The 23064-nt window shown below is 33.9% G+C and overlaps 1 protein-coding gene across 1 annotated transcript in view; it reads right to left on the bottom strand.

The window, feature by feature from the left end:
- The window catches only part of LOC108561284, a 71749-nt gene extending 50077 nt beyond the window's left edge, over nt 1–21672 (bottom strand). Inside the window, exons 1-2 of the mRNA XM_017919146.1 lie at nt 21402–21672; nt 10709–10754 (exon numbers count right to left, since the gene is read on the bottom strand). Coding sequence (XP_017774635.1) covers nt 10709–10754; nt 21402–21455 — 100 coding nt within the window. The 5' untranslated portion in view covers nt 21456–21672. The remainder of the gene's footprint in view (nt 1–10708; nt 10755–21401) is intronic.
- Nucleotides 21673–23064: the final 1392 nt, after the last annotated feature.

Genomic DNA, 23064 nt, shown 5'->3' with positions numbered 1-23064 from the left:
GAAACGCAAATATGTTTTGGTGTTATTTCTTGCAACTTTTAAACCTTATGGTCAATAACAGAATGCTTAAATAATTATTTTGCTTCCAAGATTGTATATGGATTTAAATACACAGTAATGGTCAATGACTTAAAAAAAATATATAAATAGTTAATGAAAAGTATTTTCCACTTCGCATCCTTTGATAAAACGTCGCTAATTAAGTGCAAATAATATGTTCAAACATGGAAAGTTCGTCTTATGTTTGTATTTAAATTACTCCGCTCTCGCCTGATTCTTATAAAAAAAAATAAAGTTGTGGGTTGTGTTAATCTTCTTTTTATACTCGGTCTATAAGGAAGTTTATTTAGTATAGACGTAATCTGTAACCTAGAAACAACTGACTCATTAATAACTATTTATAACGATAAATTTCTATTGTGTACTTTTATAAGTGTTTATGATACACGTTGAGCCGGTTTGAGCAGGTGTAGGAGAAGTTTTGCAAACGTTCAAGGTTAAGGCATAACTTAATTTATTATAAATTCCTTTAAGTGCGGAATTCGAGGGCGAAGTATTCCTTTTGTGTCATAAGTTTAATTAGCAGGTGAAGTGGAATAAGGGTAAAGCAAATACGCTTCTCAAAATGGTCGAGGACTGTAGCAGAGTGGTTTGCTTTTCGATTGTGTCTTGCGTCTTGATTACATCAAGTTTGTGTTTGTAAGCCTGTGTGTGTGTTTGCTGACAGCAATCGACCGGAAAGGCGTTCTCCTACTATTTATTTGCGAAAATTGACGTGCGAAAATCCCGGTTGCGAGGGAATAAGGAAGGACGGAGCCCCGTTTTCCCAGATAGAGTCAATCGTTGGTAATGAATTTAGCGAACGAACGAGCGAGGAAGTCTAATATCCGAAGGACTTAGGTATTTACGTAACATCTCGCGCTCTGTTTGCGATAGTAACATCGCGAGAGTAAAAGGGCTTAGGGCGTCTCTCCCGTAGTTTGACGTGGCACGGATTAGAAGATCCACTTTTGAAATGGGCATTAATTACGGGTTGCAAAAAAATAAATTAAAAGCTGAGGAACGCTTGATTTACTCTTGCATTTTTGTTTTAGTTTTTTGCGGTTGGCAGTATGATCGAATTAAATTATAATTTCCGTTTGAATAAATCGGCGGAGTTTTGCGGCGGATGCACACGTGGCGCTCGCTCCGTCTGACCGCGCAAATATATTAATCCTGGACAAACTATATTTTATTTTGCCAGAAACATACGAAACTGGTTATATCATGGTTTGTCCTGGAATTTATCGAACGCGTCACTATTGCTTTATTTTTTTCGGGTGATGGGAGAGGAGGAGAAATCTGGAGACCCGGGAATTCGGATTTTTATTTTCCTCGGATGTGTGTTTTCTTCTCTATATTTTTTTTTCTTCTCCTTTATTTTCTACGGAAAATTCGTTGGCGCGTGTGTGCTTTATTTTGCGGAATTGATCGAAGCCTCCTCCTCCTCCTCGTGCGTGTCTCACGTAAACCGGAAGTGATTTTCATTGGATTACTGCGTATTCTTCTTCTTATTTTTCCGATCGTTTTGACAAATTATTATTACGACACCCCCCATCTCTCTCTCTCTCTCTCTCTCTATGCGTTTCATTTTTCGGAGGACACAACACCTCCCTCCGCGTCGACATAACTAAGTTGTCACAGACACTCGACAGATGATTAGAGTTTGAGCTGTATTAATGATTGTTTCTACTTCTCCCTTATCCCTTCGCTCAATAAAACATCCCTCTTCCATACAGCGCAAAAAAGCCGTTCTTTTTGTTTACTTGAAACGTTTTTGATGCTCTTTCTCTGAATATATATCCATCAATGTGTGTTTTCGTCGTTGTTGCTGTTCGATTTGTTTGGAGTTAACAGGGCATATGGGGAATTGTGAAAAATAGAAGAAAAAATTTGGAGTGAATAGGATAGGTGAGTGCCACGTCAGGACCGGAAATACGGACGGACGGACGTAACTTTGTTGCAGCTATACGGATTATGTAAATAAATAACTGGGCCGGTCGTAATGTGGACGCGGGATTAGGCGAATGCCCGGAGCGCAGTTTTAATTCCGGCCCAAATTAACTTCCTCTCTTCCCACACACCCACATACACTCGCAACGACTAATATGACATCCACGTTATGCTTCTCATTCTCTTTATATTCAGCTCGCTTATTTTTCTATTCTCAACGTACGTACACTCGGCGAAATTGTTTTAATTCATTTACGAGCACGAAACTAATTTCGTTCCACTAAAATATGTAATGCACACCCTTCATTCCCTCATTATTATTATTTTTAAACATAATAATCATGCTTCAAGGGGATTATAATGAAATGCACTTTTTATTAAAAATTTCATTTCAGCTTTTTATAACCTCGGCTAGATGACGCCGCAATCGGAATTTGACATTACGCTTCTTTTTTTTTGTTAATATTGCATCTTTCCTCGGCCCTCCTTATTACGAAAAATGGAAAACATTCGACGCAAATGAGATGCAAAATTTGTTCCAAATTTATGCGCATCGCAATTTTTCCATTTTGTTTCCGTGCGCGCGCGAAAAATATGTATATATAATAATAAAAAAAAAAGATAACTTCTCTCTATCACTTTGAGCGAAATTACTTTAATGCCTCCATATTTTATGCAAAGTATTTGCGCAACAAAAAATAAACTCACTCAAAAATGCAAATACCGATGGCTCTGGGTGCAAGCGAAAACCAAATATTAATAATACACATTGCGGCTTTCGTCGTCAAAGTAAAGTTTGCATTTCGTTTTCATTATGTGTACACATGTAACGGATTACTTTGCAAACTGAAAATGAATGTCCCGCAGAGTTTAAACCAAAATAATCAAAGTGACTATTATTATTTTATTATTAAACAGATTCAAATCTATTATAATTTACATCAAATTGTATGAATGTATTTCTACTAAACTTATTGAGATATTTCATCAAAGTTCAAATATATATTTTGTAGCAGGAATTGTCTTAGTAAATAATTAAATTAAATAAGTTAGTTATTGAAATAAGTTAATATATAAAGTCGCATTAACAATAATTTAGACTACACTATTTTACATCACAATAGGCCAATATATCAAAACCATTTAGATGAGAATGTAGAAAACATTGTGTCTAAGAAATAATATAATAAATTAAAACCACTTATAAATTTATTGGCATTTAATCTGTTAGATAAAGCAAAGGTTAAATGGATTAACACATTTTAAATGAAATGTTAAGATAATCATAAAATAATATTCATTTTCTATTGCAAAATTATTTCCAGTCTGTTTGAAAATTAACTTTGTTTTAAAAATGAAACCTTCAAAGCTGGATTTCCGTGATCCGTGAAAAGTTAATAAGTGATCTGTCAAAAACTGGAATGAAATAATTACTAAATAAATAATGAATGTTTTTTCACATTTTTTTAAATTTTACAAAATAAACAAGGTGTTCCGTGAAAAGTTCAGGATTTAATAAGTGTTCCATTAAGTGTTCCATTCATCCAAAAAAAATCTTATTTTTCTAAGTGTAGATTTATATTTTAATTTACTACAATTTTCGGAAAACTGACAAATATTGACACTGACAAATATTACACAAATATTATCAAAACTGTGTAAATACTAATGATTCTAGACTTTCGAGAAAGTCAAATATTCATACATATTAACGTGTATTATAAGTAAACTTTGCATATCGCTTTCATAATTTTAGCATTGCTTGTTTTTAAAATTGCACATTCTAATTTCATATGTAAATTGTCTAAAATTTGATTTATCGTGACTTTTTGAAATAATGTGTTTACGAAATCTAGGTAACTAAAGCTGAACTTATTTACTATAATTTTTGGCGTTTCTCAATTGGGTCTAAATTCAAACTTGCAGCGTTCGTATCGGATTTTTAATGATTCAATTCAAAGAAAAAATAACTTTAATTGAGTTTAGAAGCATTGAGATAAAATGTAATTGGATTTGCTATATTTGTAACCTAGTTGAATTTGCGAGATGGAAAAATGTAATAATTTCATTCGAAATTTGTTCGTTTATTTACGTTCTGGATCAAATATTTGTGATCCTCTGGACGAGATTTTATCCCGGCGAAGTGGCAAATATTTGCAGGGGCAAACAAATTGTTCATCAGAAGGAACAAATTTGAAAAAGACGACGATGAATGGATTCGCCAACATCGTAAATAGATGGCAGCAGCGTTTTTATTATTCACTTTTAAATGCGAGTCAGCTGTCCGCCATAAACATGAAGTTTTTCCTCTTGTACATTTCGCATCTGCAAATAATAGAGGCAGGACGCCAACGTAAACTGTCAACTGCCGGCGCGTTTTTTTATTTTGCTCTGAGTGCGTTGATTTATGCAATCGATAATAGTTTTTGACGCATTTTTTCCCTTCCGGATGCCCTTAATTGCGTTCGAGGGGGGAGAATGAAAATGAGGAAACGGCGGAGAAAATAGGGAAAAAAAAATGAGTTCTGTAATAGTTTTCGGAGTAAAATTAGGCGTACGCGAGTTGAGGAGGATATACATTTATAAATAGGCCGCTGAGTTGTCTACCGATTTCATTCTGTAACTAATTACCGGGGGATTTACGGCGGGCTGACGCCGCCGATGCTGACACAGCTGACGCCGGCGATAATTGAATCACGCACTCGGACCATTTGTTTCCCCTCTCTCTCACTCATACACTCTACAATCTTTAATTTAATCCAAACTGCCGCATGGAAAGTGTCCATCCGTATACTAACTGCATTTTGTTTCGCGAAGTTATGTCGATTGGAAGGCGGAAAACCGGAAGCAACAACAACAGCAGCAAGAATTTAATAAAGCTGAGTGCCGCAAGGTGTCGCCCTCATTAACAATTGATATTGTTTCCTTTTGTTCTACTCGGAAGCAAAGCCGCAAATTGAATTCCAACTCCGAGTGATTCGATTCCCTCTGTTTATATATATCTATAGACATCGGGTAGGGTTGGCTTTTCGATTATTGTTTGCGTTTTTGCGGCGATAATTTATGTGAGCGAAAACAATTCGCGACGGGTTTTGTTTTCGGAAGTCGCGAAATAATTCACGTAGGTCCGGTGGGGTGCGGGGGTGGTTTCGGCGCCTGCGTCCCTCTGACGCCACCAGAGCTACCCTCCACCTCCTCCTGCACGCCGGCGAAACCGGAAATTTTCAAAAGCGAAACAATGATTTATCGTTGCGCAACGTTTGCGTTTTGCTCTTTTGGCAAACGGCAAGTGCGGAGCGAGAGGGTTTTGCGTCGACGATATGAAATAATAATTATTAGAATGGGGGGATGGTGGCGGCGCGCCGGGAAGCCGCAGCTACTGTCAATATTTGGTAGCGCTGACTGATTGAACCGACGCCTATTATGGCATCTGCATGAGTGTGTGCACACACAATGGTTCTGTATTCCGAAACCATTGGAAAGCACCCTTTTTTCCTCTCTCTATCTATCTCTTCTTTTCTCCCCGTCATTTCTGACGCGCGACAAGGAAAACGTTTTAAAACACATTTTTCATTAACTTCACCGGAGATGTATAAAAGTTAATGTCAACATGCAGGGCAGAAATAATAAAGCCAGCCACCTCCTACCCGCATATTCCCCGCAGACCTGATTTGACACCTGTCACAGAATAATCAATTGATGCACTCTCTCTGTGGACTACATCGCAAAGCATTATTATTTCATTTTTGTCACTTCGACCATATTCATCAGTTCTTCCCGCCACTCGTTAATTATATTATTTAATTATAACCATCACATTCTGAAACGTGTTACACATATCAAAACACTTATCTATATGCAAGCTTTTAAAGGTGAGAACCCACTACTTGTGTAACTTGTAGTACGATCGTTTAAATATAATTAATATTGGAGTGAATAACTTGTACAAGTCCTTGTAAAACAAGCTTATAAGTCTAAGTAAACGCAGATACAAGAAACTTAGTTAAGTCTTCTAACAAAACAATGTTTATTTATATGGCTTCTTTAATCGATTACACATTTCGTAAACAAATTCAATTATTATGTATATTTTGTACTTTCATTTTACTTTTACATATAATAATTGCGATTTAGATTTATACACTTCTATTAAAGTGAAATTTGATTGTATCACTAAAATATAATTGAAATAACACATAATATAATTAAACGTGAATTTCTTATAAAAAATGGTAGTTCCTATGATCAATATATACATTAATTGGTTGAGCCCAACAGTGGTGGCAAAAATGCACACCATGAAGTTAGCGAGGAACGCATAGCTCGGAGGAGTTAAGTATGGAGGAGAACTTTATTAAACATTAGTTAGAGAGTAGTAGAAGAGTATTAGTTGAGTATAAGGTATTAAGTAGAGAAGTGTAAGCGATGTGATGTAGTTAATAAAACGCCATCTTTGAAACCCCAATACGATTTCTTCTACATCCGCGCAACTTTGTCTAAAAAACATTCATAATGAAAATAATATTTGGAAATATATTTGCACCACAGTAAACAGAATGTTTAAATTAAAAAATCACTTCTGAATGTATCAAATTTTAACTAAGTATATGAATATCAATCATGGAGATTGGGGATTTTGAAGCAAACCAAGATAAAAAAAAGAGAGCCAGAATAAACGATTAATCTTGATGGAAATGTGTTATGGTAATATTTTGACAGATGCCAAAGAGATGTTAATTTCCTCGAAGATGAGCGTGTGTAACTGGAGCAGTTCAATGATTTACGATGAACAAAGTTCAAGTCCGTTCAGTAATAGGTAGCAATTAATTGTTGTGTGAAAATCGTCGGACGTAGAGTAGCGCAGCGTGCGATCCGAAACCAGTCGAATCTCGAATCTAGATCGAAACATAAAATAATCTCGTTCATCCACCCTCGAAAAGAAAAAAAAAACGAAAAAGATTATCATTTTATTCATCCATCGTATTGACCACCCAGATGGTAAATCAAACCGTAAAAGGATGGCATAATCTAATATTTTATTGGATCTGTTGGCCCATCACGAATCAATTCCGGGAATCCCCAGATCAAATCCTATTTGGGTGGGCTTAAATGATATATTTCGTGACGTCGGGGTTGAACAATTGTGAAGCAAAAAAGAAATAAACAGAATAAAAAAAATATATACTGATAGAGATGGAATGTATTAAGTAATTGAAAAAAGCTCTCGGTTTGTGCATATAGCTAATAGCTTTTTGATTCCTGTTTTGTGTGTGGCTGTGGCTATGTATGTGTTGGAAGAGGAAGAAGCTGTTCACGTGCACACGATAAAATCAATCTACATTTCGAGCACTCCAAAGAAGAAACTTTCCCTTATTTTTACGAATGCAAGAAACTTCGCCCCTTCGCGGATTCATATAAATAAGATTGCGCTCGCTCGACTCTCCGAGTTGCCAAGAAAGAGGCGCTCCTTATTCTTCTCTTTCTTTCTCTCTCTCATTTTTTTTGCTCTCCTTGTTTTGTCCCTCTTTCTCTCATCTCTTATGGATTTCTCTCTCCGTAAGTCTCTTAAAAACTTAATAAATATATTCACTTCATCTCCTCTTACTTAGACCGAGAGCTGCTTTGATGCCGGCAAAATAAAACGTATCTCACGAGGATTCTCGCATTCAATTCTGATACTCGCAGTTCGGGCTAACTTTACTTCTACACAATATTACGGTGTGAACTTAACGATATTAAATACGTAGTTTTTCAATTTTTCTTACTGCTTTTACATTCATTTTTTTATGTAACTTATAAATGTGATCTGTTTCTATATTACTTTTGATTAAATATGATCGGTTGACGAACATAATCCGGTCAAAAACAATGTTCGTTATCCGAAATGTTCATAATCATCATCGATTTAAGCTTAATATCACCATTAGCGTTAACTCCCAAACGTAACGTCAGACTGTTGGTAAGCTGTTCGTTATCCGAATATTAGTATCGCTAGTTAACTTTAATTTTAAACTGAATGAATAAATACATATTCATAAAAACAAAATTTGTGTAATTTATATCTTTGATCACAGATATAACTTTCAATCAAATGTGATTATGTAATAATTAAGGGACTGACAGTTTTGAGATGGATTACAGCTGATCGTTACGGAGCTTCTTCCGTTCGTTAAAGAACTGAGTAATCATTTTTAATATTCAAAATAATAAGGGTCCCTAAATTTCCATTGCGCCGTGTTATTCTTGCGGGGAGGATGGGGGTAATTATTTTTTAATTGAGCTCATACACACACACACACGTGTCCCCCTGACAAACTCGAAGAAGTCTCGAACTGTCTTGGTGTGGATACGAAAAAAAATATGAAATAAAAATAAAAAGGTCTGGGGTGACAGAAAAAAAATGTGTGTATGTCGAAGAGGGAAAATAATTGCTGTCAGTCTCTCTCTCTCTCTTTGCGTTGTCTATCCTAAGGGGTGGTGCGATGATGATGAATGGGGTGGCTGCCCTGGCTGTCATCGGTGTGCCAGAGGGTTGCGGCTAGAGTTTCGCGTGTGCATTTCAACGTAGCATCCTCGAATGGACGCAATTTAGAAGAATTTCGTTTCATTGCACAACGGGATCCTTATGCAATTTAATTAAACGAATGGTGCAAAAACGCCGAACTGCAGCTGTCAAATAAGCTTCCGATTTCTAGGCATTCCTGATGTTATTTGTTACTAAATTACATCTGCTTTCCGGAAACGCCATATTGCATCATTTCCAATAAATTTACTATCTATCAAAATGAATGATCGAACTATTACCAAGCATTTTTCCCTCATTGTTACTTCGATATTACGTCAACGTTTTTCCCGTATTCAAAATTACGTACAATTTCGTAGAAAAACACACTGCAAGCAAAATGACATTGACATTCTTATATAAATGAAGCATTCAAAAAAATGCTTAAAATTGAATATCACGTGCAAGCAATATGTTTTATATACATTTTTTTTTAAAGAAGAATTGTCAGAGTTTTTTTTAACTTTACACTTATCATTTGAACCATGAATTATGTTTCGTAATAAAACTTATTACTGCAACAAATCGCTTCCGTTCCAGTAGAATTCCTTTCTATCATCTATATCACTTTATCATCCCTTGCTTAACTATAAAAACTTAAGTATTCGTATCGTTCAAAAAAGCTTGGTTTAGTAGAAGAGTTTAAACGCTCAACTAGCTCAAAATAAATATACAGTTCGTTAGAATTACCTTAAAAATTAAGATAATTTGAAAAAAAATCTTGATTAAATTGTGACTGATATAAATATTTAACGAAAGCATATAAACGATGTAAATAAATTGTGGTAAATGTCATAACGAATATGGAGACGGATAAAGTAATAAAGGTTTCACATGAATCGCACAGAGAGAGGGAGACAAAAAAAAAGAGAGAATCATATACGTTTGCGCTGTTGAATTAATCATTTTCATTTGCATATTGTCCCACCGTACGTTTTCATTTGTTTCCTTTTGTTTTCACTTTGTCACTAGATACATAATAATTATAACTGCGGTGCAACAAAGGGGGTGTTCCATTATTATTTGTTTCTTTTTTGTCTTATAGTTTGGAAACAATTGAAGTCATTACACTGTGGATATATTATTCACATCTAAAGCCTTAATAGTAATTAAAGTACAGGAAAATGATTATATTTATATCAAGAATAAATGTTTAGTGTAAAAGATAAATGAATAAGTTAATTGATTTTTTTAAATTTAAGTTATCAAAATGACAAACGTGTTAGTTATTAATATTTTGTGTAATTTATTTTTTTTCATATTGATTGTATAATTAAATGTTTGTTTAAATAGTTTTTAATTGATTTTTTGATAATAATGAAAATATTTTGTCGGAATAACGAATTTCATGCTTCAAATTATTTTAATAAAGTTATGTCGGAAAATCGGATAAAATGGTACAAATGGTGATTGTACAATTTTTTGACATGAGTAATAAAAATTGTCCATTGATTTCATTTGATTTTAATGTTCAAAATAAGTAATAATATCTTGTTTTAACTATTTTTATCTAATTTACAATAAACTATGAATAAATTTGCTTTGAAATCTTGTGTATTAAATCAAAAGTATTTTATTTAGTTTGTCGATTTAACAGTGAAAAAAAAAATGTGTCTGACAAATTTCATTATAGAAAATACATTATATAAATGTTAAAATAAGAAATGAACAGTAAATACAAAAATAATAATATAGTTTTAAAACTATAAAAGTAAAAATAGAATGAATAAAATAAGAATAAATAACATTTGATTAGAATCATTAAATATTAAATAAAATGTTTGGAATCTTTCTAATACTAAGATGTCAGTAAATTTGTCAGTTAATAACTGTGAATAAATGAGACAAATTTCATTACTTATAATGGGAATAGCTATTAAAGTAAATGGATTTGAATTGAATATATCTGTCAAAAAGGTGGAATAAATCTGTCACTGATAAAAAAGGATTGTTAAGGGTAAGAAAACACACTATTTCTGTTAGTTGTCGGACCATATCTGAAATGCTATCAGCGATGATAAAATTTTATCAGATGGTTGGAAAAAAAAGGGAGAAGAATAAGCCGAGCAGCTTTTTCTCTACCTACCAACCAAACCCTGAATGCCATCGTCCAGTCTATAACTATTATTAATAGAAATATGTGAAATAAATTACCTGCAACCGGGGATAGCTTGGTCATAACGCACCACCTCGATTTCCACTGGAGGCGCGCACACGTAGATGGAAAAAAACATAAATTGGGGAAAGAAAGAGAGAAAAAAACAAATTATGAGAATGAACAGAAGAGTTTGGTTTATAGCCATTAGCAGTAGGTAGCGGAGGTGAATTGTAGTTGTGTTGTTGTCGACGTTCGTCTATAAGGAGCTGAAGCGAGGAGGCTGCTGCTGCTGCCCCTCGAAATTCGTATTGTGACCTGGAAATTCGATACGTCCCTAACGGTATACAAGCCCTAGGTACAAGGTGGTCTTGTTATTGCTGCCGCAGCGGCCGTAAATTACACGGCGAACCGAAACGCCGATCCATAAACTACGCACCGAACACACGGCACAAATTAGAAGAATTAGAAAATATCGTTCGAAATGTCCCATTGGTATTTGCCGCCGTTTTGTTCAACCAACATTAAATTATCTGACTATTGTGGAACACTGTAAACGCTTCATTAGGTCTAAAATTGCGCAATGATAGGGAAAAGCCACATATAGCATTCAATAATTATATATTTGACAGTTATAAAATGATCAATATTGCTTCTGAGGCAATTAAGTTAATTTATGCTCATTTCACTTTTTTAAAACTGTAAAAATCATATATTAATTGTTTTAATAATATTTTGTATTTCTGATAAATAACAAATCTAAATTTCTATTGACATATTTTTATGTATAATTTTATAATATCTTTGTACACGCATTTTATTTAATATTCTTATAATTCATACTTTTGTGTATTGAAGAAAATTGTAATAGTGACAAATTTGAAATTAATTTATAACCAAATTAATGTCTCTAAATAGTTAATAAATTAAAATTACTTCTAATAATAATATTTATTGTAGTCAAAAACAAAATTAAACATTTTCATTCACATCAATAATAATAGTAAAACAAAAGATTAACTATTACAAAGGGCTATTGACCATAAGTCTTTCTGCCCCAATTACTTCTATTTTTTATACTTTATCAATAAAATTCAAAACTTTCAGTAATTTCAAAATATGCATTTTATTTCTTACTAATAGATCAAATAATGAAAAGGAAGGAACTATACATTTTAATATTTTTGTAGAAAATTAATGTATGTTCTTTAAATGAAAAAAAACGTTCTATTTTTGTTTCTGTGGAATTTTTTGAGACTTTAACAAAATGAAGAGAATAATATTTATTCTTAAAAAGGTTAGTGACTTGACTAAATATATCTTTTTGTAAGTTAATTAACAAGTTCAAAATATGTTTGTAAATGGTTTAGTACTTATATTAATGTAATTATCATATAATTTATACAATCAACATATCTTAATGTACTTAAGACACGAGAATCGATTGTATACGATTACTTTTATTATCTATAAGTAAACATTGATTATTTTCTTCTGATTGAACTTTTATATATGTATACATAAAATCTATGTTACATTGACATTGACTTATATATCGTGGTTAAAATATTTTAATTTCTTACTAACTTATATAACTTCATACATCATACATTGATTAAATCTTATATAACATGATTAAATTAGTGAATTCATATTGGTGTAACTTAAATAAATTGTGCAAACGAAATGAACAATTTATGACTAATTAAACTTAAAGTCAAACAATTCCATTTCAAAATCAACCAAACTTTTTATTGATTTCCAATCAATCTGAATGCTTTGAAGGCAACAAAAGTAACGTTTGTTCTACCACAGGCGATACAATTAAACGTTGGTTTTGCGTAACGCACTCGTCGCAGGCAGCGTTCGTTTCCTTTCACGCGTTTCCCCGCTTTTGTGCATTCAATTGATCGAAAATCAATGTAGGCAAATTTAATTGGAATTTCGTGCGGCGTTGCAATAATTCGCGTTTTGACATTGACACCGCGGGTTGCGTTGCACTTTGTTCTTGTGATTTAGAGCGGTTTCGCGGATTTATTGACCGAAACCAATTGAAATTCGCTCAGCTGATTTTGTTCGCGATCACGCTTTAATTAAACTGAATCGATTCCAATTAGAAACGATTTAGAAAATTAATAAACGACTAATTGAATCCTGCCGACGGACGGAGACCCAATTTCCGTTTGATTCGCTCGCCTCAACCTCTTGTCGCGGTCCAATAACACAAGCTTATTTTAAAATATAGAAATTATATTTTAATTAGTATTAGGCGAGTAGCCAAATACCTGTATTATTTTAATTAGTACTAATTAAGTTTGAAAATATACCGGTGTTTTTCAACTCAACATACTTCATCCATTTGACTCTTTTAAATCTATCAAGTAGTTCCAATTAGAAAATAAATATCATAAATTAATCATCACATAAACTTGGGTTGAAATCTTGATGATACTTATTGAAAAATTGTAATAGTTATTGATAAAAATACGAAAAAACAAGTATATTTAACTAGGTTTTAACTCTAGTAAAACTATATAAGTATACTAACTGAAAACTAAATCTTATAATATTTTATTATACTAATCCAAGGATAATTTAATTTGATATATAGATGATGTGTAGTGACTAGATCCAGGATATGAGTTAATTAGATCGTCTGGGTTATCCGAGAATCTCGTTGAAATTTGATTTACATTCAGTCTTCGTATTATCCTTTTTTTCTACAACGTCTACTAATAATAACTGGTATATAATTTCCTTTTTGAGGTCACGTAAAATTGTGTGTATTCAGTTACAACAGCACGATGTAATTTTATCTTATCTGCTGTTTGCAAAACGCGAAGCCAACATTCGATCCCTCAATGGCAACAAAATGGTGTCGTGGATTAATCAGGTGATGCGGCCACACGTAATCCAAATCGCGGATACATGTTTGTTCGAAGCATCACACCGGATTTTATCTGTTCGATGCGAAAATATCAAATTCTATTTGACGTCACGTCATACAAATGACATTTCAAAGACACTTTGTCTCACTGCTTTCACGGCTCATTACTCGCCTTGTCGTTAATTAATTGGCGAATCGATTGTAATTAATACGGTAATTGAAACTTAAGCGGATCGTGTTGGCAAATATTATGTTATTACATGTTGTTAGGTAAATTTTCCGTTTTTTTTTTGTATGTACAGTCGATTCCGTTTAATCCGGACACATCGGGGCTGGTATATTAAGAGGCTGGCCCAATAATCCGAAATTCCAAATATTTGTTCGGTTTTGTATCCCGGTCCCTGTCCCGATTAATCGATGTCCCTATTAAGCGGAATCGACTGTATTTAGTTCCTCGAGTACGGAATATTGGCGGAACCGATTATCCGCACTATGCGAGGTATTCCCTGTACCTTTGACATGTTTAATAATTGTGATAAATCACATGTCAAACTGAATTGACAGATGTATTTGTAGTGTTTATATGGAATTTATCCCAATCATATTTCTCTGAATTTAGTATGGTTCAATTCGTTACTTTATAATTAACTTGTCAAATACAGCGTAATGTGTACGTACCTTTAGAAGCTCTAAATGTAAACGATTTGCGAGCATCACGTCATAAACTGACACTTCAAAGAAACTTTTATCTGCGGGCTTTATTAGTCGCTTTGTCGCAAATTAATTTACCGTGAATCGATTGTAATTAGTATGCTAATTAAGAGATGAGCGAATCACTTTAGCAATCATTAATTTATTTAGGTGCGTACATACTGCTCAAATTTCTTTAATTTTACAACTTATGTAATATTTCATATCAAGTTTAACAATATATAATGCGTTTTAAGCAATAACAAATAGTTGGTTTGACAGTGTAACTGATTGTTTTATTTCTTTAAATCCCAAGCAATTTGAGACAAAAGCAACATTTAAAAACGAAAACATAAGCATACTGGGATTATTAATGAAACGGCGGTTATGAAACTGGCGTAATAATAATTGCGCGGGCGTAATTACTTATCCAGATTCGGAGGCGAGAAATATGGAACGGCATTCCTCCTCCAGTGGAAATCATCTCTGATTGATATTTCACATAAATTATTTTTGTCGGTTAAAAAAAATAAATTGCCGACTGGGGTGAAAAAAGAATGTAATGAAAAAAAAAAGTGGAAATAACATCGAAAGGAAAAAGGGCAACAATATGAAATATCGCTTGTGTTTAGCCTATTTATACACACGGAATGGGCCGTAAATTATGTCGAAATTTGTTTGGGAGATTATGTAAGTGCGCCGCGTCGCGTATTTCATCCTCACTATCTGCCCGGATTAGAATGAGGTCCTCACGTCGGTATTTTCTTCATATTTTTTTTTTCTTGATGACTCTTCTGCTCATTCATGAGGTCCCTTCTAAACGAGACGGCGGAAGCTAACTTAATAAATCTAAATATGCACCGATGCTAAGTAACTTCTGGTTGGAAGTTTTGTGCCTCAAAAACTTCTTACGCTCTCTCTATATCTTATGTAATGAAGACGTTAAAGCTCGTTAAGGCTCATAACTAGTTAGTTAATTTGATGTTGTGCACGTAATGATTAGTCCTCGAATTACCGGTAACCGAAACGACATCCTTTCGCTTCAAATAAATACACATAAATCAGTAACTCTTATCATAATCTAGTTTTCTAACTTGTAGTAGTCATTGGTTATCTTGGGAGTCCGATGACGGTGATACTGTACTGACAGATGTAATTACATATAGTGCTAACACGTGTACCAACTTAAAGAAATTTATGTTACCATATTTAGTTACTGGCGTTAGCGGAATTATTTTCACAGTAAGATGACATTTATGTATCGTTTCGTGGATAGTGTGGACGCAACATTATAATTAATTTAGAAAAATCTGCAGATTTATATCAACAGATGATTTTAAACCAATTTATGTTATATTTTTTTTTTAATTTATTATTTTATTTTTAATTTACTCATTATATTGTATCATTTTCATAACGTGAGTTTAGATTTATTAAAGTAACATTTTTATTTACAAACAAAAATAGATTTGAAAATAATATTATGTTGTTCCTAATGTCTGGTGAATTAAATATAAAGTGGTCATTAACCTTCGCTCTTCAGTCAATTAACGTGTTGAACGATATTTAGGTACATCATTGAAGGCGATTAATAATCAATTTCCTGTACAAAGTAAAAAAATTGACGGCGTGTTTCCGTTTATGAGTCAAGGTAAAAATGATAATTAAACCTGTGGTTATTGAATATAGATTTTATTAAAACAAAGAACCGGTATTTAATAGATTATTTTGCTATTTGTTTAATGGATAAAGTTACGCAATTTGGAGGGGTTAAAAGGATATCGTTGTTGATGGTCATTTGGAAGGATAATATCCTAACAAACAGTGAAATATTTCGTGATTAAAAGGTAAGTGACGTTAGTGGATGTGTGTGTTCGTGAAACGCGTGCTATGGGCGTAATTAATTGTAGGCGAAGGGTGAAGGGAAAAATCATTAGAGGATGGCAGAGATGAGGTAAAGTTTTCTTAGTCGTCTCCGCTGCCTTCGCCGTCGATCAGATAGTTGGGTAATTCGAGCATTAAACTAGTTAAAAGCGCACCTAAACTGTGCTCCCTAATGAATTTAATTAAAGTATCGTACAAAGGCGGGAAGGGCGCAAACCTTCGATCCGGGAAGGAATTAATTAATTATTCTCACCGCTGCCAAATCCCCCTTCTGCAGACGCCACCACCAATGCCACCCCCAAACCCGACACCGGAACGAAATTCCGCACGCCGCAAGAAAAACAAAAACAACGAAGGTCTCTCATCGGGGAGTCCCACTTCTTGCGCGTCGATTCCGACAACCACGACCACCTCTCTCACCCCCAATTAGCACCGCAGACTGCTACCGTTTATTTTTTTATTTTGTGTTTCTTTTCATTATTTTCTATCCACGAGGATATTGAAAGAGTTCTTGTCTCACTCCCGACTCGATGCTCTCCAACCCTTTTGTTTCGATTCTCCGAAACGGAATCGATGAAAAGGTGTGCAAACAATTAGTCAGCGCGAGGGGGGCATTAATTAAAATCCGTGAAAAACAATCGACGATCGGTTCATTTCAGTAACAGCCCGATTCGTTGTTTATTTTTTTTTGTTGTTTTCCCGCACGTCGAATCGATGTTTTGTAATTGGGATGCGTTAATTGTGAAAACCTCTGAAAATGAGATCGGGCAAAATGTACCAAGAGAGAAAGAAAGGGCACTAATAAACGCGAGAGAAAGAGATAATGTTAAAGGAATGCACAGTAAATCATATAAACACGATTCGTGACCCCTAGGTGTTATCTCGATCCGGTACTATCGTTTGACGAAAGGCTATTAATTTCGAAACACTCGCATTACAAATTGAATTTAGTGAGAGGCGTTTTCTTTTCATTACATTTTCCTCAACACGACTCGCATTGAGATGCGCCACAATGAACCGTTTTCAACTTTTCATTTCCTCATCCTCGTAAACCTTCGTTCTTCCATGTTTATATTTCCTCCATTATTTCATTCATTTACATTCTTTACATTGTCTGATACTAGTACAGAAAGTTACCCATCCAAGTACTGACATTTACAAATGCTGTTTAACTTTCATAAGTCGTCTCGAGATCCAATATGTATACTTCCTACAGTGAATTGCGTAAATATATTTACTCTTCATATAATTTCTTAATTATTTGATAAACTAGTCTTTAAGTATATAGTATTTGTTTGTAATTGGTAAAAGGAGCCGATCACCCATCCAAGTAATATCATTAACAAACGCTGTTTAACTTCCATTGTTTCAATATGTAACTCCTATGTAAATACAGTTACACAAATTGAGTTATTATAATAATTACGTTTACCGCGACGCAATCGTAAACATGTTAATATTTCAGACAACTCTCAATTAAATTGTACACGCTTGAAACAACAAGAACGCGTTTTACTTGTTAGACGCCGAAGAAGAGTGTAAAGAGGAAATGGAAGACGATAATGTTATGATTAACATGGACAGGTCAATACACTTTAATAATGAAAATGTTTATTTTAATCATATTGATTGTTTGGTCTGCATGTAAAAGAATATATTTCCTCTACGTTACACAAACAAAACAGCAAACAACAAAATAAACTTTGAACATTATTCCTGTTTATTATATTATTCACAAAACGAAACATGGAAAAACAACAATTATAGGTATAAAAATAGAAACTGTAATCGATGAAACGAAGTCCTTACATAACTGCGTTAATTGTCTTGTCGTTAATTTAACTTGTCTAATAATAGAATCGTTATCGGAGACAGTAGAAAAACTTGAAAAGGAATTGAATGTGTAACCAAGAAAAAAAATAAAGAAAAATGACACATCCGCAATTTTATGTTGATTTATTTTTGTCTCTTAGTATGTTCATTTATTTTTGGGTGTCGATTTTATTGCCCGCTTGAGCACAAGAAGCAGTTTGTTCTTCGGCTCCAAGAGGGTTGCGAGAGGCGGGAGGAAACCGCGACATCTGGCCTCAAGAAGTCCGGCCTGCATAAACAGATAATAAATCCTTGTTTTCGCAAACGACACGATCTTTGTCCGCAAATAATAAAAGTGGAGATTTAAGGCTTACATTTTATTCTCGATAATAATATAGAAAATATATAGAGAGAAGAGTGCAAATAGTTAAAGCATAATTGATGTTTTTTTGCAACGAAAAGCCAAATATAGATTAGATAAAGGTGTCAATCCTGTTATCGAGCCTGCATCTCGCTTTCGCGTGTTCCTCTGACAGATGTCCGTCCTTATTTGCGCAAACCGCTCAGATAAATGGGCCGAGATAAGGATTGCTCTCCTCCAACGCTCTTCGCACGATGCAAGCAAGGATTTATCAACAGCGAAAATATGCTTGCAGCCACAAGTAGGGATTTTCCACGTTTTTCCATCAATCATCTCGAAAACTCGACGGAGGCAACGAAAAAAAATAATATATATATATACGTATTATATGTAGCAGAAGTGAAATTTGATATTTTTTTAATATTTTCCACATCCTTCACGAACCCCCGAAGTAGACCACACGCTGCGACCTTAATCAATCACCGACTATTTGGGGATGTATTAAATGAAACGATGCCGTGCAATCCATTTTCGAGAGTTTGTGCAAATTCCGCAAATCCCATTACGGACCGATCCATTTCGATATTACTTTATCTTATTCTCTCGCATACGATACATAATATATAAACGTTAGTATACATTAAGGGCAGGTTATTATTATAAACATGGCAATGAGAAATCCTTATGTTGCAAATTTGCTTGTATATCTTGCAATAGAACCACGTGAACTCAGTAAATATTACATTAAGTAAATGCATTTGCAACCACTCAAATATTAAACTTTAACATTTTCACTTAGTCCGGTTTAAAAATATAAAAAAACAAAATTTTAATTGAGCAAAATAAAAATTGTAAAAAATTTGTACCTACATTTTTTTTATACATAAATGATCGGTACATAGAAATCATAACAAAAAAAAATATAAACTGTAACAAAGTGAATACAGGAATTTCCGCCCTTTGAAATTATTTTACTTTCCTAGTTAATTCAATAAACTTTTTTTATTTCAATTATTAAACAATACAAATATTTCCTATGAAATTGTTAACTGCAATTTGACAGTTCACAAATGTATGAAAAATCATTTACAAATATGAATATACAAATTGTATACAAATAATAAACAAAATTTCGTTGTTTCGTTCAAAAACTTTATTTTAATTTTGCTATTATGAAAATTAATTTTCATATTTAGTTGACACTTTGCTGTTTCAATTGTTTAGTTACAGACAATTGCAACACTTGGAAGAGTAACTATTTTATATTGAGTTGATAGTTTCACTAAAATCTTATTCATTTACTACGCTTAAAGTTTAAATACTTTATCTTATTTTCTTGCATGAAACTATATAAATTTGAATCGTAATAAGAATACTCATGATGCAAATATACTTGAATGATTCTAAATATAATGGATTTTATTGAATACTAGGTTAATACAACAACCCGTATATTGGATGATAACCATACAATAAGCGAACATTCCGCACTGTGCGTGCGTAATCGCACTTGTAATGATAGCGTTTACATGAATTGCCTACTTTTCAACTGTTATGACAAGTACAAAACATATCGCTCTTCTTTCACTAGAGATTACAACGAAACTCCAGTTAATCGCCCTACATGTTCGCAACAAAACAAAAAAATACTATAATCAATAAGTTTTCTTAACTTTTCAACAACAGAACTAATTACCGGAGAATGGTTAAAACATGTCTTTCAGTACGCGTCTGCTCTCCATTCCATAACATAAAAATGAACGAGTTGAAAACACTCTCGCTTTCCTCCGCAGCGCGTTATTTAATCTTCTTCTTCCTTCTGTATGCTTCCACTTCTTTTTTTTTTCTATTACTGTTACCCGGCATTACGAGCTGGAGACGGAGAAAAGGCCGAGCAGATCGGAATCTCTCCATTAATTAGCCCGAAATCTCAACACTTCACGAAAAGATTCGCCCCGGATAAAAACTAATTTACGGAAAACTTTCGCTAGTCCAATTTCCATTTACATATTTTCCCCGAAAAAAATATTTAAAAAAAAACTTCCTCCATCCGCAAAACAAAAAGAACGGAGAACATCATTTTGCTTCATCGAAAACGCTTGCGAAATATCGTTTTATCGAACCATCCGAATTGCATCACCTCTCAAGGATTTCGATAAACGATTATTTTAATGGTCTATTACTCATGTTTTTTTTTTACTAAAAAAAATATATTCTCGTAAGGTTGGGAAACATTTTAACAGGTCTTCGGGATGCTATTAACAGGTAGATTATATTGTTCGAACCTAATTCTTTGAACCCAAAGTTCTGGTCCAGTTGCAGCAAAAAAAAAAAAATGTAATTTTAAGACTTGTTAAGATGTACTATTTTTATCGTGTTTCGCATTTGCTCGACGCGTTTATTATGCAGCTTTTATGAGTTGTTTCTCTTGTGTACGGATCCTGCCTTTCTATTAGACGCTGAATGACAAAGGTCATCCTCGTTTTTGTATACAGTTTTAGCTCTAAATAACTAGTAACAAAAATGTGGTTATAGAATTTTGCGTCGATTAAAACGTCAGAAATTCGTTATTAATTGCCGTATTCTTTGACTTGTTTTCGCTAGAGGCAACTTTGGACTTTACTTTTTGCGCTAAATCATTGTAAATAATTCATCGAATTGGCTTTTAAGATCACGTTCATCTAAACGTATACGTTTTTGCGGTCTCTCTTCGTGGTTGATTTTTTTTACCTAGGTGACACATAAGAAGTGTTACCTAAGAAAACCCAAGGTTTTGAAGAGCGCGGTAAACTGATAATGGCGTGATAACAAGAATCCATTACAAATATTTGCCGGTCTCGCAAAACGACGCGTTTTATTTGAGAAGATGAGAAGAATGCACGAGAGGCGTACTTTTTTTCTTCTGTTTTTCCTCGAACCCAGGTCCTTTCACCTCAAATACCAGGTAGTTTCGACAGGCAGAAAAAATCACTGGGAACAAAACTCCGGCAGGTAATTACGCGAAATATGCAACGTATTCGATTCGTCTGAGGACAACAACTGTAGAAGACGTCGATGACAACAACACAACTTCCAATTCCATTCCGACAACCCCTAGAATATATGGCTCGAATCTCACCTTCTTCCCATCGCGAAACTTGACGGTGCCTTCGATCACGGAAGTGGTATCCATATTCTCTTTTAACCAGTCGCAATCAGACACATCACAACTTAACCATCACTTATCTAACAAGTAAATCCCCAATTAGAGTATTATTGAAATGCCACCACCAATCAAAAACAAATTCACAAACTTTTCAACGTGTTTTCCTTCGTATTGAAGACGCTCGCGCGCTTTCGCTCCGACGTCGGACGTGACCACTCAAAGGACGAAAAGGAACTGACGGAGCGCGCGACGCTCGGCCCAGAGTCCTGCCCCACGTTCGGCGCCATTCGGAGATCGTCGCTTTTCTATATATTTTTTTAATTTATTTTCTAAAATGGAAATGTACTTGCATAAAAGATTACCGAGTCATTGTTACGTGCGTTTATGTTTTTTTTTTGTTGTTTCCTTTTTGAAACAAGGAAAAAAAAATCGTAAAGAGTCGCAGAAACGCAATGAAAAGAGCAAAAAGCACTTAGCTCGAGTGAGATTTCCGAAGATGATAATGGATTGGACGCGGGTTTTGCGCAAACGACCTACAAAATCTCTCACTCACCGCTATTTGCATGCAGTTACATAAGTTTTTTTTTTTCGCAAACCACCAGAGGACTATGCTCATAACGATTATCGTCGTTGTGCCAACTGCTAAAAGTGAACAAATTAAGTTCAATCGCAGTTTCAAAATGAAATACCACAAATGTTTGCATGAAATGGGTTAATAGTAAATAGTATTAACAAACAAACAAATTTTGTCGTGGTTTTTTGGAAGGTGAATAACCAGTTTGTAAGTGTTTTGTAAATTTGAATAAATATCTAAATTGCTGTTATTTTTGACGCTTGTATTTGGGTATTTCTAAAAATTTGGGAAACATTAATGCACCGCACGGAGTTATGGTAAAATTCGCTTCCTTTTCTCAACGCTCGCAAAGTTTACGAGACTCACATCCTGGTGATTTTGTATTCATTAGATTGCTTATTTTTTTTTAACTATATGCATTTCTCCCATTTACAAAGAAAAAGAAACGTGAAATTTCTTTCGTGACGCTTTTTAAAAACATAACGCACTTTCACAATTATTATAACATTGCATGATCATTGCTTTATGTAACAAAAGAACAAATTGAAGATACATTCACGCTGTTCATAAGTATAGCAATACCTTGCATAGTCTGGTTCGACCAATATACCGGACTAATCGAGGAACCAAAAAATAAATTTGACTAATAAACTGATAATTTTTGTGTACGAAAATACTGTTGTGTTCTAAATTTAATTTGCTCTATTTACATTAAAATTGTGATATAGTGAATCCGGATCGAAGCCGGAATAAGTGGGATATTGTTATATAAACAAAATACGATTTTCGTCTATTAACGTTTCAAGGTTTTTGTTTTACGTTCTAGTCATATTATTATTCTCTGGTTAATAGATACTAATTTCAAAGTACATCGCAAAAAGCAAGTTATGAAAATGAAGCAATTATTGAAAAAAATAAGTAAGCTAAATTTAATTATATGGAATGATTTTCTAGTAGATTTTTTTATAAAGTAAAAAAACATTACGTACATAGTTATTGACCACAACCGCTTTGAAGAAAAACAAATGACTATGTAACATAAAAAAACACATCCTAGCCAAA

The sequence above is a fragment of the Nicrophorus vespilloides genome, unplaced genomic scaffold, assembly GCF_001412225.1.
Source record: "Nicrophorus vespilloides isolate i.1.1-1 unplaced genomic scaffold, Nicve_v1.0, whole genome shotgun sequence".
Taxonomy (NCBI): Eukaryota; Metazoa; Arthropoda; class Insecta; order Coleoptera; family Silphidae; genus Nicrophorus; species Nicrophorus vespilloides.
This window is presented reverse-complemented; position numbering and strand designations above follow the sequence as displayed.